The 24,491-nt window shown below is 37.9% G+C and overlaps 1 protein-coding gene across 1 annotated transcript in view; it reads left to right on the top strand.

Annotated features, from left to right (window-relative positions):
- crb (cell polarity complex component crumbs) overlaps positions 1 to 23,377 on the top strand; it is a 184,404-nt gene extending 161,027 nt beyond the window's left edge. Inside the window, exons 37-40 of the mRNA XM_053785119.2 lie at positions 5,817 to 6,113; positions 20,312 to 20,434; positions 20,564 to 20,716; positions 23,160 to 23,377. Coding sequence (XP_053641094.2) covers positions 5,817 to 6,113; positions 20,312 to 20,434; positions 20,564 to 20,716; positions 23,160 to 23,228 — 642 coding nt within the window. The 3' untranslated portion in view covers positions 23,229 to 23,377. The remainder of the gene's footprint in view (positions 1 to 5,816; positions 6,114 to 20,311; positions 20,435 to 20,563; positions 20,717 to 23,159) is intronic.
- Positions 23,378 to 24,491: the final 1,114 nt, after the last annotated feature.

Here is a 24,491-nt window from a genome sequence, read left to right as displayed (position 1 = left end):
CCGGCTATATAAAAATAATCAGTTTCCCTGAATCCATTCACTAAATATTACCCTGCTTACACTCCAACAGCTTGTCAGGTCCCATAAACCATTCGTCTCCATTCACTCCTATCTAACATGCTCATGCACGCTTGCTGGAAGCCCAAGCCCCTCGCCCACAAAACCTCATTTACCCCCTCCCTCCAGCTTTTTCAAGGATGACCCCTACCCCGCCTTCATTCCCCTACAGATTTATACACTCTCCATGTCATTCTACTTTGATCCATTCTCTCTAAATGACCAAACCACCTCAACAACCCCTCTTCAGCCCTCTGACTAATACTTTTATTAACTCCTCACCTTCTCCTAATTTCCACACTCCAAATTTTGTGCATATTATTTACACCACACATTGCCCTTAGAGAGGACATCTCCACTGCCTCCAACCACCTCCTTGCTGCAGCATTTACAACCCATGCTTCGTACCCATATAAGAGTGTTGGTACAACTATACTTTCATACATTCCCTTCCTTGCTTCCATAGATAACATTTTTTGTCTCTACATATACCTCAATGCACCACTCACCTTTTTTCCTTCATTAATTCTATTGTTAACCTCATCCTTCATAAACCCATCCGCTGACACATCAACTCCCAAATATCTAAAAACATTCACTTCTTCTATACTCCTCTCTCCAATGTGATATCCAATTTTTCTCTATCTAAATCATTTGATACCCTCATCACCTTACTCTTATCTATGTTCGCTTTCAACTTTCTACCATTACTCACCCTCCCAAATTCGTCCACTAACCTCTGCAACTTTTCTTTAGAATCTCCCATAAGCACAGTATCATCAGCAAAAAGTAACTGTGTCAACTCCCATTTTGTATTTGATTCTCCATAATTTAATCCCACCCCTCTCCCGAACACCCTAGCATTTACTTCTTTTACAACCCAATCTATTAATATATTAAACAACCATGGTGATAATACACATCCTTATCTAAGACCTACTGTTACCGGGAAGTAATCTCCCTCTCTTCTACACACCCTAACCTGAGCCTCACTATCCTCATAAAAACTCTTTATAGCATTTAATAACTTACTACATATTCATTATACTTGCAACATCTGCCACATTGCTCCTCTATCCACTCTTTCATATTTTATTATTATTTTTTTATTATCACACTGGCCGATTCCCACCAAGGCAGGGTGGCCCGAAAAAGAAAAACTTTCACCATCATTCACTCCATCACTGTCTTGCCAGAAGGGTGCTTTACACTACAGTTTTTAAACTGCAACATTAACACCCCTCCTTCAGAGTGCAGGCACTGTACTTCCCATCTCCAGGACTCAAGTCCGGCCTGCCGGTTTCCCTGAATCCCTTCATAAATGTTACTTTGCTCACACTCCAACAGCACGTCAAGTATTAAAAACCATTTGTCTCCATTCACTCCTATCAAACACGCTCACGCATGCCTGCTGGAAGTCCAAGCCCCTCGCACACAAAACCTCCTTTACCCCCTCCCTCCAACCCTTCCTAGGCCGACCCCTACCCCGCCTCCCTTCCACTACAGACTGATACACTCTTGAAGTTATTCTGTTTCGCTCCATTCTCTCTACATGTCCGAACCACCTCAACAACCCTTCCTCAGCCCTCTGGACAACAGTTTTGGTAATCCCGCACCTCCTCCTAACTTCCAAACTACGAATTCTCTGCATTATATTCACACCACACATTGCCCTCAGACATGACATCTCCACTGCCTCCAGCCTTCTCCTCGCTGCAACATTCATCACCCATGCTTCACACCCATATAAGAGCGTTGGTAAAACTATACTCTCATACATTCCCCTCTTTGCCTCCAAGGACAAAGTTCTTTGTCTCCACAGACTCCTAAGTGCACCACTCACTCTTTTTCCCTCATCAATTCTATGATTCACCTCATCTTTCATAGACCCATCCGCTGACACGTCCACTCCCAAATATCTGAATACGTTCACCTCCTCCATACTCTCTCCCTCCAATCTGATATTCAATCTTTCATCACCTAATCTTTTTGTTATCCTCATAACCTTACTCTTTCCTGTATTCACCTTTAATTTTCTTCTTTTGCAATGAAAACTTCCCTACCCTTATCTAAATACTGTTCACATATATGCTTCAATGTAAACACTTGATCTACACATCCCCTACCCACTCTAAAACCTTCTTGCTCATCCAAAATCCTACATTTTGTCTTGCCTCTAATTCTTTCAATAATAACCCTACCGTACACTTTTTCTGGTGTACTCAGTAAACTTATTCCCCTATAACTTTTACAGTCTCTTTTATCCCCCTTCCCTTTATATAAAAGAACTATACATGCTCTCTGCCAATTCCTAGGTACCTTCCCTTCTTTTATACATTTATTAAGCAAAAGTACCAACCACTCCAACACTATATCCCCTCCTGCTTTTAACATTTCTCTCATTATCCCGTCAGTTCCAGCTGCTTTATACCCTTTCATTCTATGTAATGCCTCATGCACCTCCCCCACACTCACATCCTGCTCTTCTTCACTCCTAAAAAATGTTATACCTCCCTGGCCAGTGCATGAAATTACTGCCTCCCTTTCTTCATTGACATTTAAAAGTTCCTCAAAATATTCCCGCCATATACCCAATACCTCCAGCTCCCCATTTACTAACTCCCTTACTCTGTTTTTAACTGACAAATCCATTCGTTCCCTAGGCTTTCTTACCTTGTTAATTTTTTCTTATTTTCATCAGAATTTCTTGACAGTGCCTCTCCCACTCTATCATCTGCTCTCCTTTTGCACTTTCACCTCTCTCTTATTTGTTGTTGCCATTTTCCTTTTGTCCCATCTACCTCTTACTCTAACTGTAGCTACAGCTGATCTGATATATCAGTTGTCTCTCTATAAACATGTACATCCTGAAGCCTACCCATCAACCTTTTATCCACCAATACATAATCTAACAAACTACTACTTTCATTATGTGCTATATCATACCTTGTATACTTATTTATCCTCTTTTTCATAAAATATGTATTATATATTACCAAACCACCTCTCTACACATAGCTCAATTAAAGGCTCTCCATTTTCATTTACCCCTGGCACTCCAAATTTACCTACTACTCCCTCCACAACATTTGTACCCACTTTAGCATTGAAATCCCCAACCACAAGTGCTCTCACACTTGATTCAAAACTCTCCATGCACCCACTCAACATTTCCCAAAATCTCTCTCTCATTGCTTATTTTAAAATATTTGTAGTTGTAATGGTCTTAATATAGGGTGCAAGGTGAATAGTATTTATTTGTAGAAAGTTAGGTGTGGTAGGTATCTTAGCCCATGTGGCCAACCCCCCCACACATAATGTATTAGGCATTTAAAGCACCCTAGAGCGATAAAATGTATATACAGTACACTCATTGCTTACCTTAAAATATTTGTAGTCTTATTGTAGGGTGAGAGGTGAGTAAACAAGATAAAAATGAATAAACGAGAGAGAACAAGTAAATGAAAGAGGACAGAGCCGCAGGGTATGTAAACAAACAGATGAACACTGCTGGTGGGTTGATACACATTCATTTCCATTCATTGTACAGGTTGTCTCCACATTAATACAGTAGAATAAATAAAGAGCAACATTCCCATTCTCATGGCGCACACCATTTTTAGAAGTAATGATGCTCTGAGTGAAGGCATATGAAAGGAATAATTTTATACAGTTACCCCCAGTAATACTATTGTGTACACATTTTGTTCGGTGTTGGACTAGAGAAAACTTTATTCTTTCTGACACTCTGACAAGACGACTGGAAAAAATCACATATTTATGCTAACTTATTCTACTGTAGGTGTATTTATCATGTTTATATGTTACATAGCATGTTTATTATTTTTTATTATTATTTTATTATCACACTGGCCGATTCCCACCAAGGCAGGGTGGCCCGAAAAAGAAAAACTTCCACCATCACTCACTCCATCACTGTCTTGCCAGAAGGGTGCTTTACGCTACAGTTTTTAAACTGCAACATTAACACCCCTCCTTCAGAGTGCAGGCACCGTACTTCCCATCTCCAGGACTCAAGTCCGGCCTGCCGGTTTCCCTGAACCCCTTCATAAATGTTACTTTGCTCACACTCCAACAGCACGTCAAGTATTAAAAACCATTTGTCTCCATTCACTCCTATCAAACACGCTCATGCATACCTGCTGGAAGTCCAAGCCCCTCGCGCACAAAACCTCCTTTACCCCCTCTCTCCAACCTTTCCTAGGCCGACCCCTACCCCGCCTTCCTTCCACTACAGACTGATACACTCTTGAAGTCATTCTGTTTCGCTCCATTCTCTCTACATGTCCGAACCACCTCAACAACCCTTCCTCAGCCCTCTGGACAACAGTTTTGGTAATCCCGCACCTCCTCCTAACTTCCAAACTACGAATTCTCTGCATTATATTCACACCACACATTGCCTTCAGACATGACATCTCCACTGCCTCCAGCCTTCTCCTCGCTGCAACATTCATCACCCATGCTTCACACCCATATAAGAGCGTTGGTAAAACTATACTCTCATACATTCCCCTCTTTGCCTCCAAGGACAAAGTTCTTTGTCTCCACAGACTCCTAAGTGCACCACTCATTCTGAAAAAATATCATAGATGGATTCAGCAAAATGTCTACATTAATGTTGTATATGACATATAATGGGCCTCAGTGTGATTATTATTGTGCGTTATTATTATTATCATTATTAATATGCATCTTCAAGACTAACAAGACACTCTTAGTAATTTTAATGTGTACCTACATGCCAGCACAGTGTGCAAGTTTATTTAGGTTCAGTTACACATAACTATAATTATCAGAGTACATGTATACATAAAACATGAAATACAACTGTAAAACACATGAAATTTTGGAAAGTTTCCAAACATAATGGAGTCATGCTGACGGAGAATGTAAACAAACTGGGTGGGGCGCGGTGGCCGTATTAGACAAGGGGAGCTGTAAAGCGAGTTTTGGTCATCATTTGAAATGTCCGTATTAGCGGAATTCCGTGAAGCAAAACACCATAAGGTGGGGCCCTACTGTATTACTTAAGAGATAGCTCTCACACTCATGAGGATAAGCTTTAGAACAATATGATCACAACATACTCAGTGCATGTGGATATTAACAAGGTGGGGATGCTGCAGTTCAGATGACCATCTGAATTGTGCTGACATCACAGTTCAGATGGTCCTATAACAGTGCACTTATAAGTGGTGTTGAAAGAACATTAGAAAAAATTATTTTTTCACAGAATAGTAGTAGACAGGTTGAGAGCTAGGAGAAATATAATAATGTGTGCTACAATCTTTGTAAACTTTAAATTAAAAACTAATATGGTAGATTATATACTGATGGTCTGTGTTACATCATCAATATAGCTATGCTCCTGCTACAATAGTTATAAAATTATACATAAATAGGGTATCAGGGACAGGGTATCAAATAAGATGTAACTCAGGAGCATTATGCTGGGTATACTACAATCCACTAGTGTCAGTATCTTTAAGGTGTTCATGGTTGTGACCAGTGGTGCCTCTTGGTTCATTCACAGCATTGTAAGAATTATTGTTGTAGACAGTAATGTATAGTGTGTGAACAATATTACCAGGGCATCCACATAACATACTATTGAATAAAGTTAGGTGATTATAAGACCCTAATTTGGGTTGATCACTGACTTGCTTCAGTAGGAATAAATGTATTTTTTTTTTTTTTTTTTTTAGATTACTACTAATTGTGTTTGATGTTTGCAGGGTTGGGAGTGTAATTGTATCCCTGGATGGGAAGGTTTGTACTGCAACGTAGATATTGATGAGTGTCTATCAAACCCTTGCAAAAATGGAGCCACTTGTAATGAAGGATATAATAACTTTACTTGCACCTGTCCTCCTTACTGGAATGGTCCTACATGTGAACAAGATGTAGATGAGTGTAAAACTAATCCGTGTACGAATAATGGATCATGTCATAATCTTCTTGGGTCATTTGAATGCAAATGTGATGAAAGCTACTGTGGACAGCATTGCTCACTGGATAACCCCTGTTTACAAGTAAGTATCAATGTCACTGACATCGTCAATACCTTATGCAAAGTAACTGTACATTGACACTCCCAAAATAACTATCATTACTTAGCTTTGTATTCCCTTTTCATTTGGTAGGACTTCACCTATAATAGACTGGTGGTGATTATAACTTTAACCTGATAATTGTGTCCAATGTACTAGTACACAACTGATGACTGTGTCCAGCATACTAGTTTGCAACTGACAACTGTGTTCAACGTACTAATACACAACTGACGATTGTGTTCAACGTACTATTATGCAGTTGACGACGGCGTTCAACGTACTGGTACACAACTGATGACTGTGTTCATCGTACTAGTACACAACTGACAACTCTGTTCAACATATTAGTACACAACTGACGACTGTATTCAACACACTAGTACACAACTGATGACTCTGTTCAGTGTACTAGTACACAACTGACGACTCTGTTCAACATATTAATACACATCTGACAACTATGTTCAGTGTACTAGTATACAACTGACAACTGTGTTCAGCATACTAATACACAGCTGACAGCTGTGTTGAACATACTAGTACACACAATCTTTCATACCTTCAAATCAGCAAACTACCAGTATTTTTGACCTCATCACAGCTCTTTGGGTCTTCTACAGTCTATTCACACATTTAAAAATTTAAAAAAAAAAAAAGGCCAGGAGGGTCTACACAGTGCATCATGGTTAACTACACAAGTGATGACTGTGTCTGACGTACTAGTACACCAAACTAGCATAAGTAAACAATGAATTCAGGAGCTGTTGTCCCACCACCAGCTTCCCTACCAGCAAACTGGGTGTGTTAGTGGCACAAAGATGACTAGTTCATTTCAGATTTATTACAGTTTCATGATATTAACAGCAGAATTCAGCCACAAAGCAAGCGAAGTACAGTGGAACCTCGGCTTACGAACTTAATCCATTCCATGGCCTTATTCATATCCTAATTTGTTCATATGCTGAGTCAATTTTCCTAATTTAAATTAATTGAAATGCAATTAATCTGTTCCAGCCTCTCAGGAGGCATGACAAAATAATGCTAATATCAACTCTAACGCCTTAGTTATCTATCACAAGTTCATCTAATATGACATAATAAACAGTATTAATAACGTAGAAACATGATATATACTCTAGAATGAATAAAATAGGCCATAATATGGCGAGTGATGGCAACGTCGGTGGCAGCATCCTGCCGCCATTTTCTCTCCCACTCTAGTATCTTCCCAATCCATAACCCCACACCTGCTTCTGTTTATCTATGATTAGTGGTGAGGTTGTCACATATGTAACTTTAGGTGTGGTCAAGACAGATATATATATAGGTGAAGACGTGATCACTGTGGCCACAGTGGTGGTGGTGGCAGCGGCGGCGGCCACAGTGGTGGTGGTGGCGGCGGCGGCAGTGGCCACAGTGGTGGTGGTGGCAGCGGCGGTGGTGGCAGCCACAGTGGTGGTGGTGGCCAGCTGCCTCACTCTCTGCTGTTGTCTTCTTCGTTTCTCTAGCTTTTTTCATAGTTTCTAATCGCTGATTGTATGCGAATACTGTCTATTTAGGTGAGACATTGTGTAATAAATTTGTACAATATAAGACAAAATTACGCATCCCAAGGGTCTGCTGCAGTCACTCAGAACGGCTCACCTCCCCTTCCTTTTCTCCCTCGGTTGGCACTGACATAGCAGTGGTCTAGCAGCTGTACCTACAACCACCCAGAGGGTTACCAGTTTGTATTTTGAAGCGTTTGGCACAAAAATATGAAAAAAAATACGAAAAATATCTAAAAATGAAAACATATTATTTTTATTATTACTTATATATTGTATTATTATTATTATTATTATTATTATTATTATTATTATTATTATTATTATTATTATTATTATTATTATTATTATAATTATTATTATTATTACTCTTAGTATAAAGGTATATACTTTTTATAGTGCAATTAATTACTCAACTTATTATGTATTACAAATCAGATCTTACTCCAAAATCATTATTATATCATAGTGACTATCTGTCCATTTAACTTTGTTTATCATTACTTAATTTAGTCCCTTATATATTTTCTCCTTTATTTTAGCTTTATAGAACCACCTTAGTTCATATATTCACAGTTTTTAAAATAATCAAGGTGCTATTCTCAGGTGCTAAAGTGTAATAAGTTCACCATTTTGCCATTATATTCCCAAGCTCATTTATTTGATTACCACTTTATTTGTTCACCACAACTTATGTTAGTCCCTTTTATATTGTCTCCTTTATTTTAACTTTAAAGAACTACCTTTAAAGAACTACCTACTATTATATTCCCAAGCTTCTTTATTTGATCATCACTTTATTTGTTCACCACAAATTATTTTATTCCCTTTTATATTGTCTCCTTTATTTTAACTTTAAAGAACTACCTTAGTTCATATATTTACATTTGTTAAAATAATTCAGGTGGTATTTTTTAGCTTTAGAATATTTACTTTGTCTTATGCTTAATTCTAACTATAGATTCACTATAAATCTTATGATTATAAGCATTGATCCTGATACCAACCTCTTATTGAATGACTTAAATGAATCAAACAGTAACTGTAATTACTACACAGCAGAACAATCAAAGGCACTCCTCAGAGCCAACAACAACATAAATGTCTTTAACTACAATATCAGATCTTTAAGCAAACATTACGATGACCTCATAGCATTACTAAATTCCCTGCATGCCAGTATGTCCATCATTACTCTCACCGAAACCTGACTAAAGCCTGATACTACAGATGTCTATGCCATTCCTGGTTATACAGCCATACACAACTGTAGGCCAGATCAACAAGGGGGTGGCACAGCTATATACTACTCAGACCAACTAGAATGTATCACTAATACTTGCACAAGGGATGAACATGGGGAATATATAATAGTTAAATTCAAATCCAAATACCTGCAAAAACCTCTCAGTGATAAACATCTGCAGAATACCACAGTCAAACATTAGCCGTTTTAGTGAAAACCTAGGAAGTATGATAACTGATGCATGCATGAATAAAGATCACTTACTACTCTCAGGTGACTTCAGTATCAATCTCCTGCAAGACCAAGACCCACACGTTACTGAATTCACAAACACTATGAGTAACTGCTTGTTGCTACCAACAGTAACAAAACCTACAAGAATTACAGAGATTAGTGTTTCCCTACTAGACCACATCTGGACCAACACCATATCCCCTTCAAAATCAGGCATAATCACAGATAATACCACAGACCACTACCCTACCTTCCTCATAACTAATCTGGGCAAATTACCCCAAGACACTACTAAAGTCACTTTCAGACTTCACAATGAGGCAGCCATTAACCCTTAAACTGTCCAAACATAGATCTGTTTTTTCAACATTTGAAAGTATGTCAAAAAATGTACATATTCTTTTTGTTTTTTATATTTGAAAACGTGTAAAAAAAACTTTGACCTACGTTTTTTTTTTTTTTTTTTTTTTTTTTTTTTTTTTTTTTTTTTATATGTAAAAAACGTAGTTCTACTTTTGGAGCACTACGCATGTGAACATAGATCTGTTTGGACAGTATAAGGGTTAATAACTTCACAACAGCAGTGACAAACATTGACTGGCACACTTAGCTAGAAATCTATATAGATATTGACAAATGTATTAATTTTTTTTTTTTCAACAAGTCGGCCGTCTCCCACCGAGGCAGGGTAACCCAAAAAAGAAAGAAAATCCCCCCCAAAAAAATACTTTCATCATTCAACACTTTCACCACACTCGCACTTTATCACTGTTTTTGCAGAGGTGCTCAGAATACATAGTTTAGAAGCATACACATATAAAGATACACAACATATCCCTCCAAACTGCCAATATCCCAAAGACCCAATACCTCTATAACAAGCAATGCCCTAAAAAAACTAAACAGATGACAGCTAAGAGACTGAACAGTCCCTGGCTAACACCCAGCATCCTCAAATCCATAAATGCAAACCACCTATACGAAAAACAGTACAGAATGGGTCACATAACCAGAAACCAAACAAAACGTTACTCGTCAATCCTAACCAGCCTGATAAGAAGGGCTAAAAATTTGTATTATGAGAACAGATTATTCAACTTAAAAGGTGATATAAAAAAGACCTGGAAAACCCTATCAGAAATTCTAGGAACAAAAAAGATATCACGAAATAGTGCAGTTGAACTAACAAACCCAGATGAACTCCAACTCCCACCAATTGAAACAGCAAAGAGACCTAATGATTTCTTCTCCACCATAGGAAAAAACCTTGCCAATAAAATCCCAAGCTCAAATACCCCACCCAATGACTACCTCACTGGCAACTACCCGAACACACTGTTCCTAGCTCTGACTAACCCAACAGAAGTCTCCCGTATTATCAGCACACTAAAAAACAAGACAGGAGATTTAAATACCTTACCACCCTTTATATACAAAAAATCGTCGCATGTGCTGTCACCAATCATTGCAACACTCTTTAACAAATCCATCGAATCCTCTACCTTCCCTTCAGTTCTCAAAATAGCGAGGGTCACCCCAATCCATAAAGGAGGAGACCAAACAGACTTGAACAACTATAGGCCAATATCCAGCTTACACCCTCTCTCTAAAATCTTCGAAAAATTAATTCATAAGCGAATCTATTCCTACCTCATCTCCCACAACATACTCAACCCCTGACAATTTGGGTTCAGGCCTAATAAAAATATGAATGATGCTATTATACACATGCTAGAACAAATATACACTGCACTACAGAAAAAAGAAGTCCCACTGGGGATCTTCATTGATTTACGTAAAGCTTTTGATACAGTTGATCATGATTTGCTCCACATAAAATTGTCGCACTATGGTATAAGAGGGCACTCCCTCAACTACCTAAAGTCATACCTCAGCAACAGAAGCCAATATGTGTACACAAATGGAGCAAACTCTTCTGCACAGCCAATTACAGTTGGTGTCCCACAGGGAAGTGTCCTTGGCCCTCTTCTCTTTCTTGTTTACATAAATGACCTACTGAATGCATCGCAACTACCTAAACCCACACTATTTGCAGATGACACTACATACGACTTCTCTCACCCGAGCTCAGTCATGCTAGCCAATACTGTAAATACCGAATTACAGAAAATATCTACCTGGATGATGACTAACAAACTTAATCTCAACATTGACATAACCTACTTCATTCATTTTGGTAACAGAGCTACAGATGTCCCTCTTAACATAATGATAAACGGATCACATATCACAAAGCTCACAGAGGGAAAATTCTTAGGAATCCACCTTGATAATAGACTCAAATTTCAAACACATGTACAACAAATTTCCAAGAAAATTTCCAAGACCGTAGGCATACTATCGAAGATACGGTACTATGTTCCACAGTCAGCCCTCCTGGCCCTATATCACTCTCTTATTTACCCCTATCTCACCTATGGAATTTGTGCATGGGGCTCAACAACAATAAACCATCTCAGACCATTAATTACCCAACAAAAGGCTGCAGTCAGAATGGTAACAAATTCCCACTACAGGCAGCACACTCCACCAATATTCAAAACTCTAAACCTACTCACCATACAAAGCATCCATACTTATTATTGTACCTACTACATACATAGAACACTTAACTCGGATATAAACCCTCCCCTCAAACGTCTCCTTACCAGCCTCAACAGAACACGTGACCATAGCACAAATCACAGATCACTCTTTGATGTTCCTCGTGTCCATCTCACACTATGCAAAAACTCAATGCACATAAAAGGCCCAAAAATCTGGAATTCATTACCTGTGAATATAAAAGAAACACTGTCTGTTTATAAATTCAAGTCTCTTCTTAAAAATCACTTACTCACCCTCAACTAAATATATACTGAATAATTGTAGTAGTAGGTTGGTAGACAGCAAATGCCCAGGGAGGTACTACCATCCTGCCAAGTGAGTGTAAAACTGAAACCTGTAATTGTTTTACATGATGGTAGGATTGCTGGTGTCTTTTTTCTGTCTTAAACATGCAAGATTTCAGGTACGTCTTGCTACTTCTACTTACACTTAGGTCACACTACACATACATGTACAAGCACATATATACACACCCCTCTGGGTTTTCTTCTATTTTCTTTCTAGTTCTTATTCTTGTTTATTTCCTCTTATCTCCATGGGGAAGTGGAACAGAATTCTTCCTCCGTAAGCCATGCGTGTTGTAAGAGGCGACTAAAATGCCGGGAGCAAGGGGCTAGTAACCCCTTCTCCTGTATATATTACTAAATGTAAAAGGAGAAACTTTCGTTTTTCCTTTTGGGCCACCCTGCCTCGGTGGGATACGGCCGGTGTGTTGAAAGAAAAGAAAGAAAGTTCTTGGTCTTATTGCTTTTCCTTTTATATCCATGGGGAAGTGGAATAAGAATCTTTCCTCCGTAAGCCATGCGTGTTGTAAAAGTCAAGTAAAATGCCGGGAACAATGGGCTAGTAACCCCTTTTCCTGTAATAATTACTAAAAAGAATAAGAAGAAAAAAATTGTCAAAGTGGGAAGTCTGAATGTGCGTGGATGTTGTGCAAATGATAAGAAAGAGATGATTGTGGATGTTATGAATGAGAAGAAACTGGATGTCCTGGCTTTAAGTGAAACAAAGATGAAGGGGATAGGAGAGTTTCAGTGGAGAGGAATAAATGGGATTAGGTCACGGGTTTCAAATAGAATTAGAGCTGAACATCAAAATGGTATACAATACCGACAGGTTGTTAGGTAAGACACATATGCAACAGTTAGACAACTTTATTCCGAAACGTTTCGCCTACACAGTAGGCTTCTTCAGTCGAATACAGAAAGTAGGCAGGAACAGTAGAGATGTGAAGACGATGTAATCAGTCCATCACCCTTGTAGTCGTAGAATTTGAGGTTGTCAGTCCCTCGGCCTGGAGAAGTTCAGTTCCATAGTCAGGAACTAGAATTAGAGCTAAAGAAGGAGTAGCAATAGTGTTGAAGGATAAGTTATGGTAGGAAAAGAGGGACTATAAATGTATTAATTCAAGGATTATGTGAAGTAAAATAAAGGTTGGATGTGAAAAGTGGGTTATAGTAAGCATATATGAACCTGGAGAAGAGAGAAGTGTAGAGGAGAGAGAGAGATTTTGGGAAATGTTGAGTGAATGTGTGGGGAGTTTTTGAACCAAGTGTGAGAGTAATGGTGGTTGGGGATTTCAATGCTGAAGTGGACAAAAATGTTGTGGAAGGAGTAGTAGGTAAATTTGAGGTGCCAGGGGTAAATGAAAATGGGGAGCCTTTAATTGAGCTATGTGTAGAAAGAGGTTTAGTAAAACAGGAACCTGTAATTGTTTTACATGCAAGATTTGAGGTACGTCTTGCTACTTCTACTTACACTTTGGTCACACTACACATACATGTACAAGCATTTATATACACACCCCTCTGGTTTTTCTGTTATTTTCTTTCTAGTTCTTGTTCTTGTTTATTTCCTCTTATCTCCATGGGGAAGTGGAACAGAATTCTTCCTCCGTAAGCCATGCGTGTTGTAAGAGGCGACTAAAATGCCGGAAGCAAGGGGCTAGTAACCCCTTCTCCTGTACAAATTGCTAAATTTGAAAAGAGAAACTTTTGTTTTTCTTTTTGGGCCACCCTGCCTCGATGGGATACGGCTGGTTTGATGAAAGATGAATAATAATAATAATAACATAAGAGATTGGTGGATGAATTTGGTAGGGTGTGCAAAAGAAGAAAATTGAAAGTGAATACAAGAAAGAGTAAGGTTATGAGGATAACAAAAAGATTAGGTGATGAAAGATTGGATATCAGATTGGAGGGAGAGAGTATGGAGGAGGTGAATGTATTCAGATATTTGGGAGTGGACGTGTCAGCGGATGGGTCTATGAAAGATGAGGTGAATCATAGAATTGATGAGGGGAAAAGGGTGAGTGGTGCACTTAGGAGTCTGTGGAGACAAAGAACTTTGTCCTTGGAGGCAAAGAGGGGAATGTATGAGAGTATAGTTTTACCAACGCTCTTATATGGGTGTGAAGCATGGGTGATGAATGTTGCAGCGAGGAGAAGGCTGGAGGCAATGGAGATGTCATGTCTGAGAGCAATGTATGGTGTGAATATAATGCAGAGAATTCGTAGTTTGGAAGTTAGGAGGAGGTGCGGGATTACCAAAACTGTTGTCCAGAGGGCTGAGGAAGGGTTGTTGAGGTGGTTCGGACATGTGGAGAGAATGGAGCGAAACAGAATAACTTCAAGAGTGTATCAGTCTGTAGTGGAAGGAAGGCGGGGTAGGGGTTGGCCTAGGAAAGGTTGGAGTGTGTAGAAGAGAGGGAGACTACTTCCCGGTAAAAGTAGGTCTTAGACAGGGATGTGTAATGTCACCATGGTTGTTTAATATATTTATAGATGGGGTTGTAAAGGAAGTAAATGCTAGGGTGTTCGGGAGAGGGGTGGGATTAAATTTTGGGGAATCAAATTGAAAATGGGAATTGACACAGTTACTTTTTGCTGATGATACTGTGCTTATGGGAGATTCTAAAGAAAAATTGCAAAGGTTAGTGGATGAGTTTGGGAATGTGTGTAAAGGTAGAAAGTTGAAAGTGAACATAGAAAAGAGTAAGGTGATGAGGGTATCAAATGATTTAGATAAAGAAAAATTGGATATCAAATTGGGGAGGAGGAGTATGGAAGAAGTGAATGTTTTCAGATACTTGGGAGTTGACGTGTCGGCGGATGGATTTATGAAGGATGAGGTTAATCATAGAACTGATGAGGGAAAAAAGGTGAGTGGTGCGTTGAGGTATATGTGGAGTCAAAAAACATTATCAATGGAGGCAAAGAAGGGAATGTATGAAAGTATAGTAGTACCAACACTCTTATATGGGTGTGAAGCTTGGGTGGTAAATGCAGCAGCGAGGAGACAGTTGGAGGCAGTGGAGATGTCCTGTTTAAAGGCATTGTGTGGTGTAAATATTATGCAGAAAATTCGGAGTGTGGAAATTAGGAAAAGGTGTGGAGTTAATAAGAGTATTAGTCAGAGGGCAGAAGAGGGGTTGTTGAGGTGGTTTGGTCATTTAGAGAGAATGGATCAAAGTAGAATGACATGGAAAGCATATAAATCTATAGGAGAAGGAAGGCGGGGTAGGGGTCGTCCTCGAAAGGGTTGGAGAGAGGGGGTAAAGGAGGTTTTGTGGGCAAGGGGCTTGGACTTCCAGCAAGCGTGCGTGAGCGTGTTAGATAGGAGTGAATGGAGACGAATGGTACTTGGGACCTGACGATCTGTTGGAGTGTGAGCAGGGTAATATTTAGTGAAGGGATTCAGGGAAACCGGTTATTTTCATATAGTCGGACTTGAGTCCTGGAAATGGGAAGTACAATGCCTACACTTTAAAGGAGGGGTTTGGGATATTGGCAGTTTGGAGGGATATGTTGTGTATCTTTATATGTGTATGCTTCTAAACTGTTGTATTCTGAGCACCTCTGCAAAAACAGTGATATTGTGTGGTGAAAGTGTTGAATGATGATGAAAGTATTTTCTTTTTGGGGATTTTCTTTCTTTTTTGGGTCACCCTGCCTCGGTGGGAGACGGCCGACTTGTTGAAAAAAAAAAAAAAATCTACAAGCACAGTATAGCACTTTGTCTGGATTTTTTGGGGTTATCCTAAGTAATTTAGACTATGTATATTTGTATTTATGTGTACCTGGGAGACAGAAACAGAGATAGACAGAGATAGAGACAGATATAGATACAGACAGACAGATAGATGGAGAGAGCCAAAGTCTATCAGTCACCCAGCCAGCCAGCCTGACGAACACATATTACACGTTCCAGAATTGTTTCTCTTTACTTAGGGCGGCATAAGTTATAGTAGTGTGTCACTGTTGTCAGCTAGGCCTGTATACCATGTACATGTGTACCTGTAGTAAATAAAGATATTATTATTAAACACATTATTCTGGCAGGATGACATTACCAGTGGCACCAAAATTGAAAGGATGTTGCACATGGGTTATTATCAAGGTTTTTGATATTTCCTTGACCACTTGTGGCCACATCCACCTCAAAGCCACTAAACTCGGGGTCAACATCACTTTCCTCTTAAAAGAGGAGTGTTAATAGGATATGACATCAGTGAATCCCTGGTGTTTGCCAAGCTGTTTGGTCTAGCTGGTGCTCAGTTGAACTGGTGCTACCACAAGGTGCTAAGTGATCCCAGATGTTTTTAATACAGTGGAACCTCCACTTGCGAACGTATCCACGTGAGAGTTTTTCCAAATACGACCAGTCGCTCAGTCGATTTTTTGCTTCCATACGCGAGCAAAATTTCCATAAGCGAGCGGGCCTCAAGGGAGGTTCCTTGATGCTGGTGAGGGGCTCTTGCTCCTGATCTAGGGAATTGGATCTCATTTGTTTGTTGGACTATCTTATTGAAATTTGGGTAATGTATGATGGAAAGATGCATCTTAACGTACACCAAAAAAATGAAAGAAATTGGACCATCAACATGACTCACGAAATCATAATGACACAATTGCAAACAAACCATACCACGGGTGGGTTCTATCCCCACCCTTGGTATGGTTTGGACCATAAATAATGGAGTTCACTTCTTAGCCATTATCCACCCCTTAGCTGTATTTTCATATGGGTTTTATGGTTGTATTCTCGTTTTTTTTTAGTCTCATTTGATAGAATGGAAGATATATTACAGAAATAGATATGATTTTGATTGGTTTCATGATGAAAAGTACCTTGAAATTGAGTTTAAAGTAGCAAAAATGTTCGATTCTTTGGCGATGTTCAAGAGTAAATAAATGATGTCACTGTCCATTCTAATATGCAGTCATGAATAGGTTGACATTATTTATACAATTGTTACAATAATGCAGTAGTCTGCATTACAGTAAATCTTCTATTTTTTATGTGAATAAAAATTACAAATTATTTATATTGTAATAATAATAATGATAATAATAATAATAATAATAATAATACATATAATAATAATAGTATAATAATATAATAGAATAATAATAAAATAATAATAATATAATATATATAATAATAATACATGTATAATAATAATGTACTATATAATAATAATTATTATAATAGATGGCTTCAAAAGGCCATCACTAGATGGCAGTGATCACCACAACAATGTGGGAGCAGTTGTGGCCACCTCCACCTGTCACATAATGACATTTTATTCATTCTAGAGTGCCTGTATATATCAGGGTTCTATGTTATTTATATTGTTTATTATGTCATATTAGATGAATTGTGATAGATAAATAAGCTGTAGAGTTGATATTAGGGAAATTATTAAAGTATATTTTGTCATGCTTGGAATTCCACTGGAACAGATTAATTGCAATTCATTTAATTCAATTGAGGAATATTGACACTGCAAACGAACAAATCCAGATGCGAGCAAGGTCACGGAATGGATTAAACTCGTGAGTGGAGGTTCCACTGTACCACATACACACCAAGTGTTATGACCCATTCTATGCTGACCAGGCATCACAGGCCATTCATGCCAAATTTGGAGTTAGGAAAAATAAGACGATGATCTACGGTTGGAGCGCTGGCAGTAACAACGTAGATCTACGTTTGGACAGTTAAGGGGTTAACCCAGGATAACCCAGTAAAATCAAATACTGTGACTTATTTCCATGTTTTGAGGAGCATTACATTCTGAAACAATTGCAGTATTATAATTAATCCTTGTAGAAAGTTAATGAAGTAGGACCAAGAGCTAGAGCTCACCTCTTAAACAAAGAGATAATATCCCATCAAATTTAGACATGCGTCCTAAATCATGCTGTGTGCAGGCATACTGATTAGTCACACTTAGTCTATCACCTAATGAATCACTAATTTTATAACTTAAAATAAATGGAAATGTGATTTGGGAAATATATATGAGCTAAACTTAAGTTTAGGTACAGAAAGTAATGTAATTCAAACAAGTATGTACACTTATTGGATTATGTACAATGATCTAGACTTGATATTGGTAGTAATAATGCAGTTGGCTCAAAAAATTCTACTTATGAAGCTCAAATATTGACTATGTAGTTAACAAGTTTTACTGAAGGAATATATTGAAAATGAATAAGTGAATTTATGTTAGGTAAAATGTTTGAGCATGTTAGATAAGAGTGAGTGGAGACGAATATTTTATGGGACTTGATGAGCTGTTGGAGTGTAAGCAGGTTAATATTTTTTGAAGGGATTCAGAGAAACTGGTTAGCTGGACTTTAGTTCTGGAGGTGGAAGGTACAGTGCCTGCACTCTAAAGGAGGGGTTTGGGATATTACCTGTTTAGAGTGACATCTAAATTGTCATATCTGTGCACCTCTGGCAAGACAGTGATAGTGTGAATGATGGTGAAAGTGTTTCTTTTTTGGGTCACCCTACCTTGGTGGGAGATGGCCAGTGTATTAAAAAAGAAAATTCACATTAGCCCCACGTGTCTTTTTACCTAATCCGTTGTCATTAATTCTGTCAATATTACTAGTATACATTAACCAAGAAGAAGAAAGAGAAAAATTAACTTCAAGGAGAAAAATAAACTGTATGAAAAGCAATTTATTATAATCATAAATAAGCATTAAACCTACAACCCAGGGCAACATGGGTTTAGAACAGGTCGCTCCTGTCTGTCTCAACTATTGGATCACTACGACAAGGTCCTAGATGCACTAGAAGACAAAAAGAATGCAGATGTAATATATACAGACTTTGCAAAAGCCTTCGACAAGTGTGACCATGGCGTAATAGCGCACAAAATGCGTGCTAAAGGAATAACAGGAAAAGTCGGTCGATGGATCTATAATTTCCTCACTAACAGAACACAGAGAGTAGTAGTCAACAGAGTAAAGTCCGAGGCAGGCACGGTGAAAAGTTCTGTTCCACAAGGCACAGTACTCGCTCCCATCCTGTTCCTCATCCTCATATCTGACATAGACAAGGATGTCAGCCACAACACCGTGTCTTCCTTTGCAGATGACACCCGAATCTGCATGACAGTGTCTTCCATTGCAGACACTGCAAGGCTCCAGGCGGACATCAACCAAATCTTTCAGTGGGCTGCAGAAAACAATATGAAGTTCAACGATGAGAAATTTCAATTACTCAGATATGGTAAACACGAGGAAATTAAATCTTCATCAGAGTACAAAACAAATTCTGGCCACAAAATAGAGCGAAACACCAACGTCAAAGACCTGGGAGTGATCATGTCGGAGGATCTCACCTTCAAGGACCATAACATTGTATCGATCGCATCTGCTAGAAAAATGACAGGATGGATAATGAGAACCTTCAAAACGAGGGATGCCAAGCCCATGATGACACTCTTCAGGTCACTTGTTCTATCTAGGCTGGAATATTGCTGCACACTAACAGCACCTTTCAAGGCAGGTGAAATTGCTGACCTAGAAAATGTACAGAGAACCTTCACGGCGCGCATAACGGAGATAAAACACCTCAATTACTGGGAGCGCTTGAGGTTCCTGAACCTGTATTCCCTGGAACGCAGGCGGGAGAGATACATGATTATATACACCTGGAAAATCCTAGAGGGACTAGTACCGAACTTGCACACGAAAATCACTCACTACGAAAGCAAATGACTTGGCAGACGATGCAACATCCCCCCAATGAAAAGCAGGGGTGTCACTAGCACGTTAAGAGACCATACAATAAGTGTCAGGGGCCCGAGACTGTTCAACTGCCTCCCAGCATACATAAGGGGGATTACCAACAGACCCCTGGCAGTCTTCAAGCTGGCACTGGACAAGCACCTAAAGTCGGTTCCTGATCAGCCGGGCTGTGGCTCATACGTTGGTTTGCATGCAGCCAGCAGTAACAGCCTGGTTGATCAGGCTCTGATCCACCAGGAGGCCTGGTCACAGACCGGGCCGCGGGGGCGTTGACCCCCGGAACTCTCTCCAGGTAAACTCCAGGTAAACAATGGTCATACAGCAATAAAAAGCAATTATAATTAAAGCTGTGAAAAATCTCATTGAACATAAATTAAATTTTTGCTATATATAATTTTATTCAAATTTTAGCTGTGGAAGTATATTTTTATTTTGAAAAAATTTTCATATATGGTTGATGTGTTCTTTTAGGTTAACTGTAGCAATGGAGGAGTCTGTGTTCACCTCTGTGATGAGGATATAGAACATCACAACAAAACTCATGCCTTTTGCCGCTGCTCTGATAACTGGATTGGAGAGTACTGCACCACAGAAGTAAGTGCAGAATTTTAAATTTGTTTTACATTAAATTTCATGTACAATATATGAATTTATATTCCTGTATAATAGCAGCTTTATAAAGATCCTTAATAATTACAATTTCTGTTATTCACCGAATTTCAGAGGAAAGTCTTTACTGTGGATGTGGACCTGGCCATCATTGTAGGTTGTGTAGTTGGACTCATGCTAATAATTGCCGTTGTTGGCCTCACCGTTTTCCTGATGATGGCTAAAAAGAAACGACAGACAAGGGGAACGTATTCTCCAAGTAGACAGGTAATTTCTACATTCTGTTACTAAAAAAATTGTAGAACACTAGGTCCTGAAATTTTTACATGCCACATTAGAGTTTTAAGAAATGATTGGGGTTTATAATGTCCATATTGCATGTGTCAAAACTCAGCCTCCTCAGGTTTTGTCTGAAGAGTTGTCAGTTCAGTAGTCCTCAGTCTATCCTGGTAACCTGGCTGAATTTATGATTTTTATCACTATCCATGGTTGAATACTGTCAAGGTGAGGGTATACAAAGTGTTAATCTGAATACCAGTACCTTATACTGTACTCAGAGGTGCATTTGATTATTCAGAGTGTGGTAGTCATTTTTTTTACATGGATGCTCCTAGGTGCTGTGATGTTCCTAGTAACTGAAGGATTATGACATTAGTTTTTTTTTCCCCTGTAGGTAACAAGCAGAACTTTCAGTAAGGTAACTGTACTGTGCATTGTTGTATATTACACAAAGTATCTTGCATTTTTTTGTTTATTAATAGCATTTGTCACTTTCTTAACCATTTGTTAAGTTTCTGTATAGTAAGTCACTTTACTTGAAAGTAATATCCTCAGCTATAACCCTTCCATAGATCTTAATATTGTCAAATGAATTTGATAATATTTAATATTTTTGGGCAATATCATTGATGTAGATTATATATGTGGTTGACCCCAGAATGGATCCTTGTAGCACTCAGCTTGCATGTTCAGTTGAGATTCTATTCCATATTAGGTGACTTTTTGCTTCTCTTATCACTTTTTTTTATTCCAAACACTAAATTGCCTGTAATTGCCTATTTGAGTTTTAGCTTGTGATTACATGTGTTTGGATTTTTGAGTTGTGTTTTGAGTAGCACTTTTATTGAGTGCCTCATAAAAATGTACAGTGCCAACTGGTAAGTCTTGTGAAGTGTAATTGGTTATGTATGCTCTGCATACACGGGGCTTTTGGCATGTACACCTAATCACTATATTTCTTTGTACAACTATGTATCATGTCCAAATAAAAAATAAATAAATAAATGTAAAGAAATGTGAGCAAGTTTGTTGGCCAAGAATTGTTTTCTATAAATTTATTTTAAGAGATACAGTAGGTTATTGTTTTCCCCCTCAAAATTTTAACACCATGGCCCGATTAATCAAGATGTAAGGTAAAATCCTATTTACATATGCTTGTGCTTACTAAAATAATCATTCCTTCTCTAGTGAAACTCAAAAGCTCTGGACACTGCCTGACCTTTCTTTTTATCATTATCATGTATCTTTGTGACTCTATGAATGTAGTATGCTTCTACCATCTCTTCGTTTAGCTTGTTCTACTCTTGATATCCATAACTTGAAAATGTACTTCATAACATTCCTGTCTCTTATTTGGGTGTTCAGCTTTACTTGTCAGACTTTGTCGTGTTCCGCTGTCATTGTGCCTGAGTATATTGAATATCATGATCATATACACCTTGACCCTTCACTCCTCTAGTGACAGTTCAATTCCTTGAGCTTTTCCTCATAGCTCAATCTGCAACTTTGGGATCAGTCTAGTTGAAAGCCAGTGAAACTTCTTAAGCTTTATATGCTTCCAACTGCAAGACTGATAAACTGTACTTCATATTTGTGTATATTTCTATATAAAAAAATCTCTTGAAAAATGTGTAAATGTACATGTAATCCAAACTAAAAGCATAATATTGCATTAAAAACAAACTTTTAGGCAAATTTCTTAAAAAAAAAAAAAAAAAAAAGACAAATACTACACATCCTCCAAAGGACCATATGTAAAAACTCTTTGCAGGCCATTTGAAACCAGTAAAACCCACTGCAAAATTAACAAAAAATCTTATGTTTCTTGACATTTTTACCAAAAATCAGAGCACTAAATATATCACAAACCAACTTTTATACAAAAAATTAATGCCTTAAATGAATAAAATGAAAATTAAATTCTCTGATTTGAAAGACAAAAATATAAAAATTGTTTGATTCATTTGTACTAAGCAAATATGAAACCTTTACAAAGGTGCAGAAGGAGCAGATACAGTAGATTCAGTTATTTGATAATCAATCAGTTTAATATCTTTTATGATGCACAGTATAATTAGTGTTGTGAAAATTTGTAAACATCTATTTTCTCCTAATTTTCTTTGCAAGACTGCAGGCTTTAAAAAAGTTTCACATCTTTCAGATATCAAGCCAATGAGTGAATGATCAAAGATGACTGGAAGATGGGCATTTATTGTTATTTTTGATAATCAAGGGTTGCATGACTGAGCAACCCCTGCAAGTGTTTGAGTGTATATGGAGCCACTATGGTGTGAATGTTACAGTGCTCTTTGATTTTCTTTGTTTTAGAACAGGAAGGTTAACTGTATTCAGCATTTTACTATTCAGAAAAAAATTAGGTTTTTTCATTCATAGTGTATTAGCAAGTAATATTATGTTTCCTTTTCTTTAGGAGTTTTATAGTCCCCGGGTGGAGATGGGCAATATGATGAAACCACCACCAGAAGAGAGACTAATTTAAGACATCAGAGAAGACTGGTGTTGAGAAACATTTCACGAGTTATTCATTAGATATAAAATCTATGAGTACTGCGGCATCTCCTTTATCATGAAGTTCTCCTCAAAATGAGTTCAAGAACCTGAAGCCAAGTTTTGTGAGAATGTTCATGGCAGGTATATTATGCCATACTCAAAACAAGTGCACCAAACTCATGGCAGATAAAGAGTATGCTCTTCATCAATGCCATATACTCTCTCAACACTGCAAGTTTGGGCCTCATGTACGCTGCCAGTTGAGATTTTTATAGTTTTGTAGCATTTATTGACTATAAAATCTTGCTGAATCATTTTTAACATGACAATACTCCCAGAAAAATATGCAGTTACGGTTTATTTTTACTGTAGAGAAGTATATCATGAACATACACAGAAAATATGTGATGTGTAACATGTGGCATATCTCCCTTGTCTGGTGATGTATGAGAAGTTCTTCAAAGGTGGTTGAGTTTATGGTTCTAGTAGTAAGCATTAAGATCAGAAAAAGTGAAATGAGAAGTCTTCCATGTCGATTTTCAGTATTCTACAAATGGCAAGATGAATGGCATGTACTATTTCAGTAACATTCCTTTGAATGTTTGACACATGTGAAAATCTTCCAGACGAAGTAAAAATGAGTGGAAACCTTAATGAAGAATAGTGTCAGATATCAAAAAGTTAACCAGTCCATCCATCAAATATTAGTTTTATTCTTCAAATTCACATTGAATTTGAATTATTTAACATGTTAATATAGTATTTTTAAATTAATAATAATTCCAATTATGTACTAACAATAGTGTACACCTTTCTAATTTCTTAAAATGCCTAAATTACTTAAAAATAGATTTTTGCATTCATTAAATTAATATAAATGGTTGCCAAGTGTTTTTTGATGTATAGGAATAATGTACATAATCTCTGGATTAAACTAAGCTGTTTAATCATGTATGATAAATGGATAATAATAAGGATGTTGCTATAATTTTAAGATTTTTATGTTAATTCTGAATTTCTTGAACCAAGAAATTCATGTTTCATATCAGCACATGAGTGTATCTTACAGCAGTCCTCACCGTCTTATTTAAAGATATAAAATCAGTTTGAAGCACATACAGAACATGAATACTAAGGTGCTTAAGTTCTCTTGATAGCTGGCTATCACTGAATACAAATATGGTTTAGATGGTACTCACTGGCTTCAGCATATGCATGGTTTACCTCAAGTAATTCTGTAATATATTGCAGC

This window comes from Cherax quadricarinatus, chromosome 45, assembly GCF_038502225.1.
Source record: "Cherax quadricarinatus isolate ZL_2023a chromosome 45, ASM3850222v1, whole genome shotgun sequence".
In the NCBI taxonomy this organism is placed as follows: Eukaryota; Metazoa; Arthropoda; class Malacostraca; order Decapoda; family Parastacidae; genus Cherax; species Cherax quadricarinatus.
Note: the sequence above shows the minus strand (reverse complement) of the source record. Positions and strands in the feature narration are given on the sequence as shown.